This window comes from Nannospalax galili, unplaced genomic scaffold, assembly GCF_000622305.1.
Source record: "Nannospalax galili isolate Female #2095 unplaced genomic scaffold, S.galili_v1.0 scaffold252, whole genome shotgun sequence".
NCBI lineage: Eukaryota > Metazoa > Chordata > Mammalia > Rodentia > Spalacidae > Nannospalax > Nannospalax galili.
In genome coordinates, this window is record NW_008333886.1 from 5,208,361 (window position 1) to 5,227,758 (window position 19,398).

The 19,398-nt window shown below is 38.0% G+C and overlaps 1 protein-coding gene across 1 annotated transcript in view; it reads right to left on the reverse strand.

Moving 5' to 3' along the window:
* Window positions 1–19,398, reverse strand: part of Ccdc178 (coiled-coil domain containing 178) — a 383,133-nt gene that overhangs the window by 16,283 nt on the left and 347,452 nt on the right. Inside the window, exon 20 of the mRNA XM_008828861.2 lies at window positions 15,117–15,251. Within this exon, the coding sequence (XP_008827083.1) occupies window positions 15,117–15,251 (135 nt within the window). The remainder of the gene's footprint in view (window positions 1–15,116; window positions 15,252–19,398) is intronic.

The window sequence follows — 19,398 nt, forward strand, 5'->3', positions numbered from 1 at the left end:
TGTTGCAATGAGTGAAGTGCTACAGAAACCAGGCCCACTTAATGATGCTGAAACTCACTGCATCTGCCTATGTGCTGCGTGTGGTATGACATTCCACCTCCCCCAGGTCTTCACAAAAACCCTGCGGCAGTACTAACAGGGCGTGTGAAATGAGTGAATTCTTATTAAAAATGCTTGGCAAAGTTTTTTTCTTCTAGCTAAACTTTCTTAAGGAAATGGAAAGATAACAAAGGGGTAAGAAATCTTCAAATCTTTTCTGCAGCATCCTTTTAATATAGAACCTTCCAGGGTCGCAAGGAAAGTGCAAAAGGCAGACAGAGATTTTAAAAATAAGCAGTTTTGATACAGTAAAGATAGAATTTTATAATCCAGCCTTAGCTGTGGATTTTGACTTTTGAATGAATCAGTTGGCTGAGAAGTTTTTGATCCAAACACAGGGAAAGTTGCCAGCTGGCAATGCTCAAGTCTAAATGCTGAGATCCCCCTAGTTGTACAAAAGACTTTTCAATAAGAAACATGCATTTAATTTATTCTGAAAAAGCAGGGATCACACACTCTTACAGCATTTGCTCTGAACTGTGTTTAGAGGCCCACAGGATGAAAACTTTGACCTGAAAAAGGAATTTTTATTTCCTGCTGTGCTCACCACACTGTGGATGTTCACACTTGTCTGTTTGTTTGCTTTTTGCATTCCAAGTGACGTGATGTTGACATAGCAAGGGCTGTGGGATCAACCCTGGAAAACAAAACTTTCTGTTCCAAAACTATGTACATGGCATCCATAGGCATGAATCGGGGAAAGTATAGGTTAAGGGCAAGCAATGCATAATTTGAATGTAGTGTGCCTTCATCATCCATGGGTTTCGCGTTCCTGCTTTACCACCAGTGCAGATCAAGAGTATTTCAGAAACGGTAGGATGTGTATTGTACATGTCACATTTTCACTAAATAATTCACTAAATAATATAGTATAGCAACTGTTCACACAGTTTTTATTTTGTGAGGCATCATAAGAAACCTAGATATGATTTAAAGCATCCAAGAGGACATTCATAGAGTATATGCAAACACTGTGTCATTTTATACAAAGAACTTAAGTGTCTGTAGATTTGAGTATTCTGGGGTGGAGTGTCCCAGAACCCATCTTCCATGGATATTGAAGGAAGAATACACTGAAGTACAATTTGCCAATCTGGGATCCTTACACCCATCATTAACTAATGTAGCCTATTTGCTTAATGCCTCAGCAAAACTTTAACATTTGGCTATTAACATATCAAATGCTCTGTTGTAGGTTTTATAAGAAACATGCCCAAACCAGTAAATCAAGATAGGGAAGAATGCTGCGTATTTCATAATTCTGCCCCAAGCAGTCAAGTTTTCATTTGGGTAGGTGATTTGATGCTCTGCAGGCAACCATAGCTGCCTCCAAAGAGAGCCCTGAGCAAATGGCTACACGAATGAGATTATCTTTGTGGAAAGCATCGTATGATTTGGAACAAGTCTTCAGGTCTAATATAAAGATCCGTCAAATCAATCATCCAGCTAAGCTTCTGTGGCCCCAAACTCCTAATTTAAAAATGTTGATAAATGAAGAACCTCTTTAGTTAATAAATGAAGTATCTCTTTAGTTGTCCTTTGTCAGCAACATTCATTTTAATGGAAAGTGAGTTTACAGGGTTACATGATTGAACTACTGAGCCAAGTCAGTGTTGGCAAATGACGGGCTAAATTATTGATGTTACACACTAATGAATTCTGATGAGAAATAAAACACAGACATTACGTTTCAAGTGGTTCATAATTATTTTTGTACTTTAAAAGCAATTTTATTCTTTTTTCAAATCATACGGGTTCTGTAAAACAAAAACATAGTTAGTGATTATATTGAAATTATTGAGTTTGTGGCAAAAAAATACTGTTGCAAGTTTTCATTTCTGGGAAGATAATGTCATTCACACTAGGTTTCTGATTTCTGTATATCTTTCTGGGGAAAGATAATTAAATTAAATGTCTAAATTTTAAGACTAGTGTCTTTAAAAAACATAATCTGGCTTGAAACCATGGATAGCATTCCAACAGTTGCATTTATGGCCAATGATATGTTTATCAACACATTTACTGGAGCTGTGTTGAAATATTGTCATTCACTCAGGTGACGAGGAACACGGAGGGCTTTCCAGGAAGCTGGTCTGTTTGGGGAAAAAGCTGTCTTCAAATACGTGATGCAGAATGAGGTGTCTACTGTAAAACTGCAGATGTCTGAAGCATTCAAAAGCTGTGGCAATGTTTGAAGCAGGTCCACATTTAGTTAAGGAAAAAAAGAGGCCTATATTCTGCCAAGTAAACACAATGCCCTTTAATATGTCCTGATGACGGAATGTCCAAACCTGATATCTTAGCTGGGTGAGCCCAGGATCTACCTTTCTTCTCTCTTAGGGTTACGCTAGCATAACTCACACAGGAAGCCAGTTTGAAGAGACTGCAGGCTAGCGTTTAATTAATAGGGACTGGGAATAGAAACCACAGTGGGCAAGGTATAAATTCAAGGATTCAGTGCTTTGTAGCCATGAGTCTCTGCACAATACCTCTACTCTCTGCTGTGCAGTCACCCTAGAATGGGGTGACAGGGCCTCTTCTGCCAGAGAGGGCTGTTGGCATTAGCAGACCAGATATTTATGAAACAGAAATCTAGTATGCAAATGTAAGGAAAATTTATTTCTCATGTTTGCCTGGAGTTTAGTTCATTTTAGGGGAATATAAGGATAGCTTGGGAAAATATGTTCCTTTTATGAGCCGAAGAGTCTGCTGGAGGAGAAATGAGAGAGAATACTTTCTAAGGTGAGTGTTATTTCAGATGCTTTTCTCATGTGTAATTCTTTTAAAGAGATTAAAAATCCTATGGCAAAACTCCTCCCATCCTGTGGATGAGGTAGGACATATAGTTCATCACATTTTGAACAAAGAATGAAAAAATGACTATTTTAACTGTGCAACACACTGTTTCCACGTTAAGGTTTACCTAGTCCCCCTTCCTTCCTCTTTCTGATTGCAGCTTTATCTGTGCTCCATGGTAAACTTGGTACTGTGTACAAGAAGGCTGTTTCACAGGTCACTGTTAAAATGGCCTTTCTCAAAATATTTCATCCTAACATTTTACACATGTTATCATGGCTCTTGCTTGTTGCTTTTAAATCTTGATACTTTTGAATGAAAAATTGTGTGTCTAAGTTAATCTCACATCAAAGCAGCATCATTATGTCATGATGATGCTAAGTTGTATGAAAAATACCTAATGGATATGCTCCATTAGTCACTAATTTTCAAACTTAAAGTTCTGTCTTTGAAAAACTCATCTCCCCCACACCACTGACTGGCTCCTCCACTTGAATAATGTTCTGCTGACAAAAAAAATGAATTAAAAGATTTAAAATGCTGTTTCTTTTGTTGTTGAGTATAAGTCTAACAGACATAATTTATATCTTTCTAATAATAAAAGCAAGAAGAACTTGCTTATTTTATTTTAAATTAAAAATAGGAATACATTTGCACTTAGCATATTTAATGGGATAAAAGGAATGCAGAATAAAATTTAGTATTGATAAGTGTTTTATTAACCTTCTGATGCTACATCATACTGATATGTGTATGAGATCAATGTATTTTCATCTTAGTTTTCAACAGTGGAATTAAAATGCTATTGCATTTATCTTCAAATGGAAGATGCAGATCCATCGTTATTACCGCAGGTACTCTGGATGTTGTCAGAGAGAATAGTCCTGAACCTTGGTGAAATGAGTCATAAGTCCAATGCCAGGAGTGGAGAACAAAACCTAAGAATTGTACCATGAAGGAGCAGGTGGAGTGTGAAAGCCCTTTGAGACGAAACAGGAAGAAGAAAAAGGTTTTGGGGGAGAGGGGAAAAGAGAAACGCAAATAAACTGAAAGGGAAAATTAAACAACGGAGTCGGCATATGAAAGGACACAGGAGGCTGGATGACGAACGATCAAGAACTTAATTTGCTCACATACTGGGCTTCTCTACCAGGGCATTCCTAGGTCCTCTCCCAGGTTCTGTGTGCTGACTGCTAATTTAGGCGCTAATTAGGACACTTCGTACATTGGACCCACTGTTGACTCAGCCCTGAGCCTTCTCCTGACCTCATTTTGCAGTCTTTCCTATATACCCAAGCCCTCTGCTCAACCCCCAGAGACCTTCGAACTCACTCCCAGGAGACCATTCACTCTGTCTCCCAGGAATTGTCAGTTTCACCTTATGAGATTAACCTTGCATGAAGTTTCTTAATCCTCTTAAAAGTATTATCTAATGTCCCTCATAATTACTTTTCAGAAGTGGCCTAATTTCCCAGTTTTAGGGTATGTTTTTCCAAATATTTCTTAATTATTCATTTCTAATATTTCTATTGTGCAGAAAACATGGTCTTTACCCATCCCGTCACTTTGAATGTCTTGACTTTAAATGACTTGAGACATGCTATATGGTCTAGCATGTGGACTGTGTTTGGAAATGTTCCACTCATACTCCAACATGGTGCATACCCATCCACCTTGGGTGGGACAATCTCCAAATATCGTCCTTGTTTGCACTGATTTTAGAAAACCTCAGGCTCTATCAGTTATGGAAAGGAAAGCATCGAAATGTCAACCTATAAGTATGATCCTTTATTTCTACTTTAAGGTTATTCAATATATGAACTACATATTTTTGAAATTGTTTTTAGATGAGTACATGTCCAGGATTATTATAGGTACTTGATGAATTGAATCCTTCTCTTTAGGAAATGGTCCTCTCTGTTTGTGGTAATGCTTCTAGTTGTTAGGTTTCATTTTTGTCAGTTGTATTGTGTGTGGTGTTGATACTATGATTGTTTATCCTTTTAGTTTTTAGTAATTTTACTGTATATCATATAAGCACTATAAAATTGAATGGTGGGACTGGAAAGATGGCTCACTGGTTAAGAGCACTGGTTGCTCTTCCAGAGAACCCTGGCACAGTTCCCAGCACCCACATGGAATGAACAACCATCCATAATTCCAGTTCCACACATTAGATGTGCCCTCTTCTGGCCTCTGTAGACACATGGTGCAGGCAAAACACTCAAACACACAAAATTAGAATAAATGAATAACTAAACATTAAAACTGAGTGTTATTTTATCCAGTGTAACTTCATCTATTTTTAATTAGGTTTTTAAACCATCCATCTATATTTAATATAAATTCTGATTTTGCTGAATTTATAATCACTGATTTTCTGTTTTCTTCTTATTTGACCTTTCTGTCTGTGTATTTGTTTTTCTTCTTCTTCCATCTTTTAAGTTAATAAAACACTTTTTAGTATTCTGTGCTAATTCTTCTATTGGCTTTCTTGCTGTGCCTCTTGACTTTGGGGGTGGGGAGTTCAGTATGCCTCCGACACTCAATGTCTGTGGAGTTTGTGGCATGATATTTCATATTAAATTAAAGACGTACAACGGATCCGTTCCTCCTGCCTCTGGTCTTCCATGCTCCGGCCTTCATTCGTGCTGCATTTATACATGCCATGAGTCCTAAAGGAGGGTTACAGTCTTTGTATTCATATCTAAGTGCATTTTCAACACATTAAAAGCTGAAAAGTCTGTTTTATTTGCTCATCTGGTGTTATCTCTCCCTCCTTCAGAATTAGATTCAAGTTTCCTTTCTCACATCAGTTCTCCTTATTTTTGAGAGGTACTTCCTGTTAGAGGATTTGGAGATAATTGGTCTTGCTTTTTCATCCATTTAGCAGTTTAGAGACACCCTTTGATGTTTTCTTACCCTCATCGTCTCTGATACAGTCTTAAATTTTTATTTTTAAAATTTGTGTCTTTGACATTGCTTTTTTATCATTGTTACTTTTATCTCTGATTTCTGGGAGTTTACAATTAATCTAAATGGAAATTACTTTTATGTATATATCATTTGGGGGACTCTTTGAATTAATTGGATTTGTAATTAATATTTCTCACTAAATGACCACATCCATTTTTATAACTTTTAATGGTTCAAATATACCTCCCACTAGTAGATGATATTCTAAGTTATATTAATACTAAAAAAAAGTAATACCTAAAAGTGCATGCTAGTATTTTGCTATTTGGTTTGAGAACTGAAAGGTCAGGAGATTTTAACTGAATATTCAGTATTCTGCAGGACTGTCAAAGTTAAGTAGCCAGCTTGATACCTGTGGCCCTGAAGACTTTATCTCTTCTCACTGTCTCCTTTGACATAATGTAGTCTAGTAACACTGACAGAATTGCCATAGCAGAGTGGTTAAGAGCAGGTCCCCTATGGCCAGACTGCCTGAATTTAAATTCTGCCTCTGCTATTAGATATTGATCCTAGGCAAAATACATTACCCTTCAGTTTCCTTTTCCATAAAATGGAGTTACTAAGGGAGTACCTCACAGAGTTCTTTGAAAATTGCATTAATTAAAATTTATAAAGCACCAGGAACAATGGCAGACTGTAAGAACTACATAAATGCTTTCTTAAGAGCCAGGGGTGGGGCATGACCACAAGGAAACAGTTTTCCAGGCAGCTGGGAGCTTGCTCAAATGGACTCAGCAATGGCAACAGCATTCACAAGACCCATGCATTACCCAAACCAGACAAAACCCAGCATAAACTGGGGAAATAGGTAAGAAACCCCAGTCTTGGCCAAGAAACTATTGGCAGGTGATCACTGCTGAGTGAGGGAGAGTTGGTTTTCTTTAAGGGAGCGATGCTAGACAGGCTGACCAGGCTCCAGGGGATGAACTCACACCAAGGGACATCTGGGTACACAAACTTGAACGGATAGGACTTAACATATATGACAGAATGCATGAAAGCATGGGGGGGCTATGAAGGGATGCAGACAGGGAGGGGGGTCTAAATATGACCAAGATGTATTGTATGAAATGCACAAAAAGTCAATTAAAATATATTGCAGAAAGGAAACAATGAACAAATGTCCACTGTGTATTCGAGGACCCGGACTCCAAGGCCCTCGTGTGTTGTTGTGTTTGTTCTCTTTCCTTCACCCCACATCGTTGTGCTTTGTACTGAGCTACTGTTTCCTGGAAGCCTTTTCCTGACCTCAGTTTTACAAAGATATTCTCTTGAATTCAGGTCTAAGTAGTTCTGTCTGCATTCTGGCTAACCATAATGTTGATTGCCTATACCCGGTTACACTTAACCTTGCAACTAATTACTACATAGTCTCATCTTGTTGTGGTTCCTATCAACATTCAAGATGTAACAGACAGCTACTCCCTTCAGGAAACCTTCCTTCCATTCTTACCTTGAGCTCTTCTTGCCCTTCACTTTTATATTTCTACAACATACTCTGCAGCCTCCTCTGAAACATCAGAGGCTCTTTGAGGACAGATTCTATCTTCTACTGTTGGACCCCTGGTGTATAGCAAAATGCCTTTCACAAAGCCGGCATCTAAGAAATAGGCATTGGACTTAATTGATATTTTTCAACTTTGATGTAAACGGCTAAAGGTCAAAGGCCATCCTATGTATTCTGTGTACTGTATTTGCACTCAGTAAATAGAACAAATTCAGTGCTTCAATATGCTACAGTAATTCACTCCCCAATATCAATCAAAATAAAATTCTAGGGGCATAATTCTACTGAGAAGGATAATGAGATAGTAGCTCCTAAAGGTAGGATGTGAAGAAATGGACTAAAATCCCTTTTAGACACCATTTTCTGACTCTGAAATGATTTTTGGCAACAGGCATTTATTTGTTCGCAACAGTCAATTTGAGATGAGAACAGAATGCTGATTTTACAGCTAAAGTAAGATATTTGGCTAAAATGTGACTCATTTATTTGAATGTTTTAACTAAGAACATTTGTTTAATTCGTCTTTGTTTACACGCTTAAGCATACTTTAAAAACCATGGCAGGAATCAAAGGACTTGAAGTCAGCCGAGCATTCCTTTTATTACATTATATAACTAGTGGTGTTGGGTACCTAGAGTACAGTTTCTTCAGTTCCCAAGAGTTTTAATTATGTGTAAGACTTGGAGTTGGAGTTGCGGGTCCCACCTCAAGATGAATAGAGGCAAGCAATCCACAGATGCTGATGGAGGGAGAATCAGTTTTCCAGGGACTACCTCCCTGAGAGCTTATCTAATTACAAATGAATGGCCCAAAGCACAGGTGCATATGAGCACCCTAAATAGATTCAGTGTATTATATATGTATATTTATAAATGCATGTATGTATATGTAAAAATAATTATCATAAAAGATAAAAAATTGAGAGGATGTGGGGGAACACAGGATGTCGTAGTGGGGGACTGAGAAGGATTGAAATAATACAAATACTCATGTGTGAAATTCTCAAAAAAGAATATATATATTTTTTAAAAAGTAAAAAAAGGACTTGGAGTTTTAAGATTTTGTTAATTTATAAATTAATCTTATGGTACTGATGGTGGAACCCAAGGCCTCACATATGCTTCTAGCACTGAGCCCTCGGTCCTTGCCTTGAAAGTTTTGTGAACATAAAACGATGATAAAACACAAATTGGTTTATGATTAGTTAGTTTTAGTCAATTTTGGCAAGAATTTGTTCGAGTTTCAGATATATAATAATATTGATATACGGCAAAAGAAAAGGCTTTGAGTTACAGCAGTAAACTCTTCGCTGTGTGCAGGGCGCACCATACACCTCATTTCATGAGATACTAATGGTCATCTTGGAAGACATAATTTGTGTGTGTGTGTTAGAGTGTGCAGGTAAGTGTGCACGTGCAAAGGCCAAAGCAGCTCCTTCAGGAGCCATCACTTTTTCCACAGTCTCTTACTAGCTTGGAACTCACAATAGCTTGGAACTCTCACTAGCTTGGAACTCTGCTTTCCCAAGTCTGGAACTGCAAACATGGCCTGATTCTTTTCTTCTTCTTCATGTGAGATCTGGAGATCCAATGTGGGCACATGCTGGCGTGGTAGTACCTTACTCACTGAGCTACCTCCCTAATCCAGGTACATCACTTCTATAGCTGCTAAGCATCCCAGATGATACAAACCAAGCAAGTGATCCACCAACTCACTGCTCACCTGCTCTAAAAGAATGTTTTCTGTATTGAATTGAAAACTCTAACAACTGCTCCAGACACCCCAGTTTGGGATTTAGAGAACATCAGTGTGCAATATTATATCATTAAACAGATATTACTGACCTGAGTGCTTATTTTATGATCTATATATACAAAATACATTATTGCAAATATGCATAACACATTGCATGTCTTATTTAATTTATAGATTAAGCATTCTTACTCCATGTATATTTTAGGTATTTATTTTTATACCTCAGCTACCGAATGAATGGTCTATATTCTAAATTCCAAATCTGTATGAGGTTTTCTAAGTACTCAGGCTTGCTGCCTGTTTGTAAATAAAGATTTATTGATCCCATGCATACATTCGCATGATACCGATGATAGCTGGTCTCCCCATATAAGGCATGGCTGATATAGTTGCAGTTTTTGTGATCCACAAAACTTAAAATATTTATGATTTGACACATTAAAGAAAAATTTAAGAAAAAAGATTATCCATTTTTCTACTCTGTTTTAGAGGTCTTTTTGTCCATTCTTTCATTACTATATTTTCTGTCAATTTAATGAGTGTAGCTTTTAAAAATATTTTGTTTATTATCTTTCTTTTATGTGTATGAGTGTATTACCTGCATGTATGTAAGTGCATCTGTGTTGTGCAATGCCTGAGGTCAGCAGAGGTCGTCAGATCCCCTGGAACTGGAGAAATGGATGGTTGTCAGCCACCATGTGGCACATGACACCACAGCCTGCTGAACTCTGTTTTGCTTACTCTTAAGAACTTTGTATTTCAGGTAGACGTGTTAAATACCTGTCTTATTACTTCTTTTGCTTCTTCAGTTGTTACTATTAGTCAAGAGCAACACTGTATAATAATGGTAGTTTTTCCCCCTTTACACAGGATCTCTGCCCATTTATTGTTATAAAAAACATGTTAGCTAAAAGAATTTTGTTATATACTACTTTTCACAGTATGCTTTTGCCCTTAATAACAATCACTTTTCAGCACATACCAATTAAAATATAGTCTCTCCTTTAATTATTGCTTATATTAAATTACTCTAATAAATTTTCTAAAACTCTAAATGAGTCCCTGCATCTTGATATGTGGTACGTTTGCATTTTCACTTAAAAAAAAATCCCCATTGATAAGATAACTGCTCCCATTTTGATTGTAGACGCGTTTACTTTTCTTTGCATTTCAACCACATCCTACTTCATATACTGTGAAGTTATTTTTCTTAGGTGCATCTGTCTTGTGATTGGCATGTCTTAATAGATATCTTTTATCCGTAAGAAATATACAAGTTTGGGCATTCTAATACTTTTGCTTCAAAGTTTCCCTGTTTCTAGATTAGGACTTTAAAAATCTTTTAACATGCTTTTTATTCAGTTTCTATTTGCCTTAAGTGCAACACTTCTAAATAATGTGGATTTTGTCTTTCTGATTAATCTGAAAATCTGCAGCTTTCAAATGCATCATGAAAGTGTATATGGTCATTAAGTCGCTAATAAGTTTGTTCTTATTTGCTATATTACACTTATCTTTGCTTCTTGCTTTTTGAACTGTCCACCTTTTACCACAGCACTTCTCCTCTGGTAGTTAAGGAGACATAAATCTATCTTTACACTCATAGCAAACTTTCTTAAAACATTGCAACTATATTTAACTACCATTTTTTTACCACTATCTAGAATTAACCAGTAAGATTTTGCTAGTAACATATCATTATTCAAGTATATTAGATCTGTTTCTATTTTACAAATATACGGTGCATATGTTTTAACAGTATTTTTTTCTTTTCAAAAAGAATACATAGAAATTTTCTGTTATATCACATGGCTAAATGATTTTTGAATTTTTGTTGCATGCTATAAATAATTGGGCACATTATTTATAGGTCAGCAGAATTCCTGGCAAAGCAAATAGTGAATGTTTCAGTTTATTATTCACTAACACAAGATTATAGGCACCTAGAGCTGAAAAGGCTTGGGGTTATCACGTTCAGTCTTAAGTCAGTACTTTGAATTTGTACATAGCACACATCAAGCATAACTGGTTTCAGGTAGACAAGATGATTTCCAAACTGAGAGCACTCGAATACTGGTGTGTGAAGTGGTGCAGACATGTCCAAAGATACACATGCAGAAGTCATGGGGACATTATAGGGGGTGCACCCTGGGCTAAGCTCCAAAGTGTTCGCTCTCTTGAAAACTACATCTCCTTCCCTACCACACTTGCGTGCTGCCTACTTCTGGTTTATCCACGGCAGTGAATGCCTGGGCAGTGACACTTGATAGAAGATTTATTCCTATTGGGTCCACCTGCCTGCTCATCTTTTCTATCATTTGATCCTGTCGTGAGCTTCTAGTACTCAACCAAACATGGTCTTGCTGTCCTTTGGGCATTTCCAAAGCCACTTTGTTTTGTGGGCTACCGTTCTTGCATCCTATGTCCTTCCTCCTTCTGTCTCGTGTTACTGTTACTCTCTAGAGTGTCAGAATGACTGTATTCTCTACACTGAGTGCAGTACTACACATGTGCCAAAGCTACGAGAAACTGTGACAAACTTGTCTTTTCAGAGAGGAAAACTCCTGTTTACTCAGTCCAAGGTCGCATTAACATGCCATGGTTGCATCCCTGTGGATGGAGTGATTGGTCAGTGCTCAGGCTTTTCTTCTTCAAAGTAAGAAATGAGAGAGAGACATTAAACACTACAAGATGATATAAATTGAAAATGAGAAAACATTTGCAAGAAAATGAAATAATGATAGAACTTCATGTTCTTCTGTATGAAGTTGGGAATTTATATAAAGGGTGCCTGTGCTATCAGAGGTGAAGAGTCCCGTGTGCCTGCTGGAGATGAGACTTCCTTTTGTCAGTTTGAAGTAGCTCACTTAGGGGTCTACCCAAGTTATGGTCAACTAGCAGCCTTCAATCCTTTTTACATGTAAATTGTTACCAAGTCAAATACACCATCTTTTTTCCAATTGCCACTTGCCTTTCTGGCATTGCTTGATCATGTCAATTCGAAGCTCATCTCGTCGGTTTTCCACCAAGTGCAGATCTGCAGTCATTGCCTTTATAGAGTTCTGCAAAAATTGCTCCAAGGATGAACCAAAGATTCCCTTTTCTGTTCAGTGTTGATTTTGAATTGTTTTTAGTTAATTATATAGAATTAGTTTTTCAAAGAGTTTGACAAATGATTTTTCTCATCTAGTAGCTGACTAATACCCTACAACATCATTTTAATACTCCTTTAGAAGTAGAAATCATTATTTAGACTCCCCAACATAGACGCTGAAATTGAATCCTGAGATTTAGTCATATAATAATGGAAAGCAACAGCAATATTTAACCATGGTGAATCAGACTGTGTACGCTGACAGCTGGAGTCCCCTGAAAACATACTGAGAAACTGTACCATTGTTTCCTTTTCAAAAAGTGGACCACGGTGGAATAAAACGAAACCAGGGTAGACATCTGACAGTACCAATCCCTCGTAGACACGTTGATACTCCTAACATCACCTGCGGAGGAACCGAGTAAATCTTACCTTGGGAGCACAGCAACTTCTAGGAAAGAGGGCATTGCAATAAAAAAGGAGAGTTAATCACTGAACATACAAGTGCTGTGGTAGTGTGTACAGGGTGGTGGTGGAGGTTAAGCTCAAGGAAAGTTAGCTTACTTGGCAGAAAGAGGTGGGGCTACACTTGGGAAGACTCTGCGGAGCAAGCAGTGCATAAAGTGTCAGGTTCTCTTTAACAAGCAAAGGGTAAGGCAGGAGGAAGAATGAAGCAGGAGAGAGAGAAGGGGATAAACATCAAGCTCTCTAGTGAATCAGAGCAGATCAAAGGATCAGCACTGGTAAGGCTGGGGGAGGGGGACCAGGAGGGCACTGGGAACCATGCTGTACAGTTGAAATTCCATCTTCTCAAAAGGACTGCATGTTCCTCTCGTTTTATGGCACAATTTGGAAAGTTACAATCTCACTTTTAATAAAGGTTGACGTTTAGACATTCTAAGCTGAAGGCATCTATTGTAGAGAAGAAAAGTAGTCACTGAGGTATGCTCCTCAAATTCCCTACATGCAATCCAAGCTTGCCGCTGTCACTCTATAGAGATGCTCGCTGAGTTTCCCTGCCTGTCCTGGATTATCTTTTAATCTCCATATTACACAGCACCCATAAAGATAAGCAATTTAGAATCACAGAACATGTGGGTGCATTTCTAACATAAAACAAGAATATAGATTATTTGAAGGTTATGGATTAAGAACTCACCTTATAGATATCCAAATAATATTGTCAATATTTGAAAAGACATGATAATTCACAGTGAGAATTGTGAGTGTATAATAATGTACATATTTAGGCAGAAATTTAGGCTTTTTCTAAGACACTAAGTAATTAGGATACACATAAGCCATTGACTATTAAAAGAGGAATCAAGGTAGTAGTCACTGATATTTTTATTTTGAGTTAGCTATTCATTTATTTTTCCATTCATATTTTAATATGCTTTATGTTAACGGACTTTTAAAGGAAAACAAAAAAGCTACAGAAGTCTCAACTAATGTAATTTTCATTTGTACTTATTTGTGTATAAATTTCTATTAAACTTTCCTGCACCAGGCATTGCCTTTTTAAAACTTTCCTTTAATCCTTTCATTATTTCCATTTTTATAACCCATTCTCAATAGAATCAATATGTAAAGTACACACACTTCTCATATGAAAATGCTAAAAATGTCATCAATGAGAATGAAATTTGAAATAGCTCAGGAGCTGTGGAAATGCTTCACAAAATATTTTTCTTGTAGTAAAAGCAGCATGAAGTACATGTATAATCAAAATGTTTGAAAGCACATGTGCTTTGGGATTTGATATTCTTTGCTAATGGCACCAGTTACTGACGATTGTGGCTCGGAAGACGATGGTGGTGTTTCTGTTCTTCATGGAACAGGTGAGCCTTTCTCATTTAGCTTCTTAATAAAACCAAATAGAATGTGTTTTCCTTTGGGATGTCATGTTTAACACACCTTATGTTATTTGAAATGTGAAAACATTCATTTGAAACAACTCTCAGTACTATTCTAGCAATAGACTTCACATGACAAACAGGAGTTTCCCAACTATTTCAGAGTCTTAAAGGCAAGTGAATCACTAAATGCTTTTCAGACTCAAAATGCTTTTCATACAGCAGCAGAATGTCACATGCATCTGGAGCCATAGCTAGTCCCAAGTGGCTTATTTTTCAAATAGAGTCACTTCTGTATCTGCTTAGAAGGATGAGCTGAACAGAAGGAGAGAGAGAACAGTTAAAGACAGACAAGGTGCTTTGTTGCCAGCAAAGCACATGTTGTTGTACAGGCATCACCAGGTAACCACCATCATATTTTTACAGCAGAATGCCAACACTGGGGAGAGGTTCAGCGGGTAAAATTCTGGCTGCACAGGCCTAGGACCCGAGTTCAGAAGCCCAGCACCCGTGTGAAAAGTCCAGGCACAGCCCAGTGGCCTGTGCCTACCATCCCAGAGCTGGGGAGATGGAGATGGGAGGGTACCTGGGACTCGTGGACCAGCTAGACTGGCGGAAACAGAGAGACCCAGGTTCGGTGAGAGACTCTGTCTCAAAAAGGAAGCGTGATAGATGAAGACAAACTATATCCACCTCAGGCCTCCACATGGACACACACACACACACACACACACACGCGCGCACACACACACACACACACACACACACACACACACACACAGAGCATGGTAGCAGTCCCAAATCCTGATGGTTTGAAATAGCACATTTCTAGCAAGCGTATGTATAAAAATCTGTGAGAAGACCAAGCTCCCTCTCCCCCAAAGTATGCATGCCATATGTGCTAACTTACCGAATTCATCCTTCATGCAATTCCAGTTTATCAAAGAGGTTAAAAATCTATAAACTCGGATGGGATGTGGTTTTAATGCTTCATCTCCATCATTTGGCTTTTCTATCTCGATCAGTCACCTACCTGCACAGCTAATATTTTCTGAACGCCCTCTTGAGACTCGCTCTGGAACTTGGCCAGCCTGTTCTGGTAAAAGAGGATCACCAGCCGGGAGTACTCCTGCCACTGCTTGTCCATCCTTCTTTGCAGCTCACAGATCTAACGGCGACAGGGAGGGAGAAAGCACAAGTCAGGAGAGGAGAGGAAATTGATGGCACTGTTGGAGAAGAATGATGAAGGAAATATAGAAAGCAGTCAATGGCCCATTCTGCACTGTACGGACCTGACAGGAATTTCACAGTCTCTTGATTTTCCAGCCCAGTCATGTGCATTCGTCAGAGACCAGTCACATCTGGCCGCCAGGATGGGGGGTTAATTTTCTCTAAATGCCTCAGCAGTTTTGTTCTAGCTGAGGCAGACTCTGTGACTGCAAAGCTGATGAGTAAAATATTTCTACTTCACCCAGTTTAACTCAAAACCGATAGCCTCGGGGCATATTGAACCTTTCTTTCTTTTTAAAAAATAATCCTTTGAAGTTTTTTTTTTTTTTGAATGGCCCATCTGATCAAGCCAAAGTTTAAAAAAAAAAAAAAAAACATGGTGAAGACTTTGATGGACAGCCTTCTTCCTTGCACAGCTCACCATGGCTTGGTGCTGTGTGTCAGAGCTTGACACAACTAAGGAGAATGAACTTAGCCATGAGCTGCGGAGGGACAAACAATAAGGAGAGGAAATTTCCAGCTAGAGCTCTGCTTAATCTGCCTCCCTCTGACCACGTGACATGGAAACACTGTCGCCACATTAGAGTGCAGTACAGTAGACACAATGTTTCCAGCGGAGTGTTTAACACTGGACCTGCTGAGGGAACTAGAGCTTTCCTATGGGGTCTGATATACCAGGAAGTTTAATATAAAACACCATCGGGCAACAAAAATAAAAACAGTGGGAGGTTTACCAAGCAAGGCAGAGCATCTTGCTCTTCAACAGCACACCACCCGGAATTATTATGGTGCGTCTATTTTTAATGAAATAAATTTAGAAAAATTGACTAAAATACAATTTACAAACCCTTCAAATATTTATATATATCACATTCTGTCATTGCAAACTCATCTGGGGTTAAGTAATAAGGGTAATCATTCAGTGTGTTTTAAAAATACAAAGGTAAAATTCATATCAAACAAAAAATTCACATGAAACATCTCTTTATAACTATAGTAAATATGTTAAAATACAGCTGAGGATTGAGGATCAGGGTGTTGTGAGCACAGTACTTTATAAAATACCAACAGTCTGTGTAGAGATTTTAGAAACCTTTGATATGTATAGTTCACTGAAACAGTTAAACTATTTCGATATCTGATATCTTGGAATGGTTTCTTATCATTATTAAATACTGTTATAACTAACACACACACACACACACACCTGTACACATACACACAGACAGACTAGTTTCACAGAAAAATGAAACTACGATCTCTATTTAATTTGTTAACTTAGGACAAAAATACTTTCATAAACAGACTTTTTTTTGCTCGTTTAATGTTGAAGTACATTATCCAGAATAAAATTTAAGGATGGTTTGGATAATTTAGGCCAGTAAATTCAAGATTACTATTGTTCTGTGTAGTGGTTTGAATGAGGAATGTTCCCCATTAGGCTCTAAGTATTTGAACACTCAGCCCAAGTTGGTGGTGCTGTTTGGGGAAGTTTAGGAGGTGTGGCCTATTTGGAGGAAGCAAGGCACTGGGGGTGGACTTTGAGAGTTCATAGCCTTGACCCATTTTAAGTTTATCTCTGTGAGTTTTCTGTTTGTGCTTGAGGATGTGAGTGCTCAGCTTTCTGCTCTGGCTGCCTCTTATCTTCTAGAATCATAAGTCTGATAAACTCTGCCTTTTGTAAGTTTACTTGGTCATAGCATCTTATGACAGCAACAGAAAGGCAGCTCATGTTAACAGGCACTAATTGTAGGCGTGAGCCTTGGTCTGATAGTACCCTTCTTTGACATAAACTATACTATTTAACAATTTGATAATTTGTATTGACTATAAGGTACATGAAAAACTTGTATTCAGATTATAAATTACCTCAGTCTGAAACTGAGAAAGCTATAGAACCCACCTTACAGTAGTGACAGAACACCTGTAGAGGAAGGAAAGAGTGATGATAACTGTTTTAAGAATTATTTCTTAACACACATGTTGAAAACCTCATAGCTTTAAACTTGGTCTTATAGTAAAATGTGACATGCAGGTTGGATAACTTGTTTTCAGAGGGTGAGAATAGAGCTAAGCATTATAAACTAAAATCATCAGGAGACTGTTTGTCGAGTACCTTATCAATGCAAATTACACATGAAAGCATGTTTTAAACCACATTGATATTTAGTTCTGTGCATTGTTACTCAACAGAACATAGACCAAGATAGACATCCTCAATAAAGTGTCTATATTCTAATAAATGTAACATGCTAATTGAAACCTAACTATAAATATTCTTTTCAGGTTTGGGCTCTCAAGTGATGCTTTCGTTATTTTTCTTTACAAAAATAATCTTTCAGTTCTCTTGGTTCATGACAATAGGTCACAGGTTTATCATATTTATTGAAGGTTCATTAACATAGCTTCTTTTAAGCTGTTTAAACAGTATTTTAAGGTTACCTACTTCTAACTTAAACGTTCATGTTCTTAAACAATGGTGCCACATTGATTTAAATCAAATTGCTTCCCTTTTTCTCCTTGTGATCTTTAGTAGTTACTTATGGGTGAAAGGCAGCCATGCAGACTTCTACAAACCGTCAAACGGCTGCAGATCTGAACCAAGAGCATCCAGCAAATCAGGTTGCATTGCAAAATGATTTCTCGTCTGTCCTTGACAGAGGTTAGTAAGAATGAATGACAAAACTTGACACACATAATCCTATGTTTTCATAGAGTTTGTTCTTGTGCTGTAGTCTTGCACTGATTGAAAAGTGAAAATTTGAAGGCAAAGTTAAATGAAGCCTGACCTGCTTAAACATAGACTAGATAATACATACCAACAGGGCAATCCAAGTTCTCAGAGACGAGCCTAAAACAGCTGGTTTTCAGTGCATGGTTGTTGGATGTTCTCTTCACCTTGGTCAAAGGGCATCATATATTTCAGTGAAGGGCTGGCATTGTGGCTCAGCAGTAGAGGACTTGCCTAGCATGTACAAGGCCTCAGATTTGATCCCCAGTCCCACTAAGTGACAGCAAACTAAACAGTTATCTTTGTTTAAAAATGGTAGAATAGCACTTTCATTTTTTATTTTTGGAGTGTCCTTTCTATGTCGAGGCTGTGGTTATCTGTTGCTAGCTTAGCACTCTGAAGAATGTTTTTCTTCTCGCGAGATCCCGGGACGCTGTGGACATCTCCAGGAATAAGAACTTGCCTGTTGTAAGAATCACTAATTGTTATTATAGCGGCTACAAAAAAGACAAACCCAAATAAGAGGAAGATGAATTTCAGAGGCATTCCTTAGAAGGAAGGAAATTTTACATGTGGGAACACTCTGGCTGTGTAAACTGGGACAGCTGGGCGGACATGCTTCTCACGGCCACAGCCTCATGGGGAGAAGCGGCTGTGCACTGAGTCTGCCTTCGTTCATTTGTCCATGTTATATCTATTTTATTTTCAAAATATTTTATTTATCGTTTTATGTGTCTCAGTATAAGTGCAGGCATGTTGTGCAATGCCCATGGAGGTCAGAAGAGAGTATCAGATCCCCCAGAACTGGAGTTATGGATGATTGTTATCTGCCACGTGGGTGCTGGGAATCGAAGCCTGGGTCCTCTGCAAGAGCAGCCAGTGCTCTTAACTGCTGAGCCATCTCTCCAGCCCTGTGTGTGTTGTATCTCGAGAGAACCACAAAGCATTAGGTTTGACCACTTACAAGTCTGACTTTCACTTAGGTTAAAGAAGTTCTTTAAAGACCAACAGGAAAAGAATAATACATCAAGCATGTTGAGGTTTGAGGAAACCTATAGCTACTGGTCCTCTGGAGAAAGCAAGAAGAGGGAAGAATGAAAGGGTTCTTAAGGAGAGAAATTCTGATAAACTTCACACACCCACACCCACAGCCCGCACACCCACACTGATCAAAGTCAATATGATCAAATACTGGACAAGATAACTTGTTATGACAACTATTTTAGGAAAACGGTTATAAAAGATCAGTTGTAAGAGACCAACAAAAAGGGAACACTTAATGAATATTTCTTAAAACTTAACATTTTAAACTGATAAAAATTTAACATGATAAAAGCATAAATCAACCCGCCAT